Source organism: Procambarus clarkii, chromosome 8 (genome assembly GCF_040958095.1).
Source record: "Procambarus clarkii isolate CNS0578487 chromosome 8, FALCON_Pclarkii_2.0, whole genome shotgun sequence".
NCBI lineage: Eukaryota > Metazoa > Arthropoda > Malacostraca > Decapoda > Cambaridae > Procambarus > Procambarus clarkii.
This window is the reverse complement of record NC_091157.1, coordinates 9,199,990-9,202,912: the sequence shown is the minus strand read 5'-3', so window position 1 is coordinate 9,202,912 and position 2,923 is coordinate 9,199,990. Positions and strand designations below refer to the sequence as shown.

General features: G+C 43.3%; 1 protein-coding gene across 1 annotated transcript; it reads right to left on the bottom strand.

Moving 5' to 3' along the window:
• Nucleotides 1-348: 348 nt before the first annotated feature.
• LOC138359582 (uncharacterized) lies at nucleotides 349-1,770 on the bottom strand. Its single transcript, XM_069318934.1, has one exon. The coding sequence runs from the start codon at nucleotides 1,768-1,770 to the stop codon at nucleotides 349-351; it is 1,422 nt and encodes a 473-aa protein (XP_069175035.1).
• Nucleotides 1,771-2,923: the final 1,153 nt, after the last annotated feature.

Below are 2,923 nucleotides of genomic sequence, written 5' to 3'. Positions count from 1 at the left end.
ATACGCTGGCTCGGACCTCTAATATACGCTGGCTCGGACCTCTAATATACGCTGGCTCGGACCTCTAATATACGCTGGCTCGGACCTCTAATATACGCTGGCTCGAACCTCTAATATACGCTGGCTCGGACCTCTAATATACGCTGGCTAGGACCTCTAATATACGCTGGCTCGGACCTCTGATGCCCCATCGTTGAGGCAAGTCCGGCTCTCCGTGACAGTGTGGACGGGCGAGACGGAAATCGCCTGATTTGGACAGATAAATTGGTCGTGATTATAGGCGAACTAGCGATACGCATCGGTTGATGGCCTGACCAATGGGTAATATAGGATGGCACATCAGGCCAGCTAGGGCGTGATCACATCAAGAATGGGCGTGATCACATCAAGAATGGGCGTAATCACATCAAAAATGGGCGTAATCACATCAAAAATGGGCGTAATCACATCAAGAATGGGCGTGATCACATCAAGAATGGGCGTGATCACATCAAGAATGGGCGTGATCACATCAAAAATGGGGTTGATCACATCAAGAATGGGGTTGATCACATCAAGAATGGGGGTGATCACATCAAGAATGGGGGTGATCACATCAAGAATGGGTGTGATCACATCAAGAATGGGCGTGATCACATCAAGAATGGGCGTGGTCACATCAAAAATGGGCGTAATCACATCAAAAATGGGCGTAATCACATCAAGAATGGGCGTGATCACATCAAGAATGGGCGTGATCACATCAAGAATGGGTGTGATCACATCAAGAATGGGTGTGATCACATCAAGAATGGGCGTGATCACATCAAGAATGGGCGTGATCACATCAAGAATGGGCGTGATCACATCAAGAATGGGCGTGATCACATCAAGAATGGGCGTGATCACATCAAGAATGGGCGTGATCACATCAAGAATGGGCGTGATCACATCAAGAATGGGCGTGATCACGTCAAGAATGGGCGTGATCACGTCAAGAATGGGCGTGATCACATCAAGAATGGGCGTGATCACATCAAGAATGGGCGTGATCACATCAAAAATGGGCGTGATCACATCAAGAATGGGCGTGATCACATCAAGAATGGGCGTGATCACATCAAGAATGGGTGTGATCACATCAAGAATGGGCGTGATCACATCAAGAATGGGGTTGATCACATCAAGAATGGGGGTGATCACATCAAGAATGGGGGTGATCACATCAAGAATGGGTGTGATCACATCAAGAATGGGCGTGGTCACATCAAAAATGGGCGTAATCACATAAAAAATGGGCGTAATCACATCAAGAATGGGCGTGATCACATCAAGAATGGGCGTGATCACATCAAGAATGGGCGTGATCACATCAAGAATGGGTGTGATCACATCAAGAATGGGCGTGATCACATCAAGAATGGGCGTGATCACATCAAGAATGGGTGTGATCACATCAAGAATGGGCGTGATCACATCAAGAATGGGCGTGATCACATCAAGAATGGGCGTGATCACATCAAGAATGGGCGTGATCACATCAAGAATGGGTGTGATCACATCAAGAATGGGCGTGATCACATCAAGAATGGGCGTGATCACATCAAGAATGGGCGTGATCACATCAAGAATGGGTGTGATCACATCAAGAATGGGCGTGATCACATCAAAAATGGGCGTAATCACATAAAAAATGGGCGTAATCACATCAAAAATGGGCGTAATGACATCAAGAATGGGCGTGATCACATCAAGAATGGGCGTGATCACATCAAGAATGGGCGTGAACATTAAGAATGGGTGTGATCACATCACGAATGGGTTGTTGTTGTTGTTAAAGATTCGTTACTTGGAACATAAAGTTCCAAGTAGCACGGGCTATGGTGAGCCCGTAGTGCAAGAATGGGTGTAATCACATCAAGAATGAGCGTATCCCCCACAACTGTTGTACAAGCACACACGTGCAAGATCAGTGCCTGGCTGCATGGGTTGTAGAGATGTACAAAAGGGGAATTATTTGGTCAGAACAAAAACAAAATTTGCTTTTGTTGCTTTGTTTTTGTTTTACACTCAGGAAACACTATAACACCCAGGGCATCCATAGCATAAAATAATATATTATCCACTTAAATTGTTTTTTTAGTATTATTACGGAAATTTATTTAAAATCGTTAAACACCAACTACTTTTTGTTTTATGGAGAATAGCCATAAACGTACTGTCAAGATTAGTGCTAGAGCTAAGAAGGCTAAGCTATGACGATAGGTTAAGGAAAGTATAGACGTCACATCCTTCAAGAAGAGTAGAAAAAAGAGGAGATATGATCAAAACATACAAGGTACTGAAGGGTGTAAACAAGATGGACAAGGACAGCCTCTTTTAAATTCAAAGGAAGTATGGAAGAAGAGGTCGTAAGTGGAAGCTGGAAATGCAAATGAGTCGAAGAAATTCTCGTACCCTGTACGAGAAATGAAGAAGAAGAAGAATGCTCCGAAAGAAGAAGTGGTGGGAACCACCTCCATCCACAACCTTAAGGCCATATTCCACAAAGAATTCGTACGTCACAATAGTTAAATTATAACACAACAGGTGCAACATACTTGTAGACTGGGCATGTCCCATAGACACTAAGAGGTAAGGGATGCGAAGTACTATTCATCACAGATTGCAAGATTTTATTAAAAATCAGTTTAATTTTTAATAATCAGTTTAATCAGTTCTTATTAATAAACAGTTTTATTAAACTGTTTTCTAACCCGCTTTGTCTTTCAGGACTAAAACAAGTAGCACTAAGCCGGTTCGTCTTGCACACTCTGAAAAAACACCTCCAGGTAGTTTTGAACGTGTTTCCTATGCATTTGCAAACTCCCATCACACTACCACAATACATAATGCCCAAAGGACGAGCATACAAAGCTTCCTTACAAATTAAGCTCCTCAACTC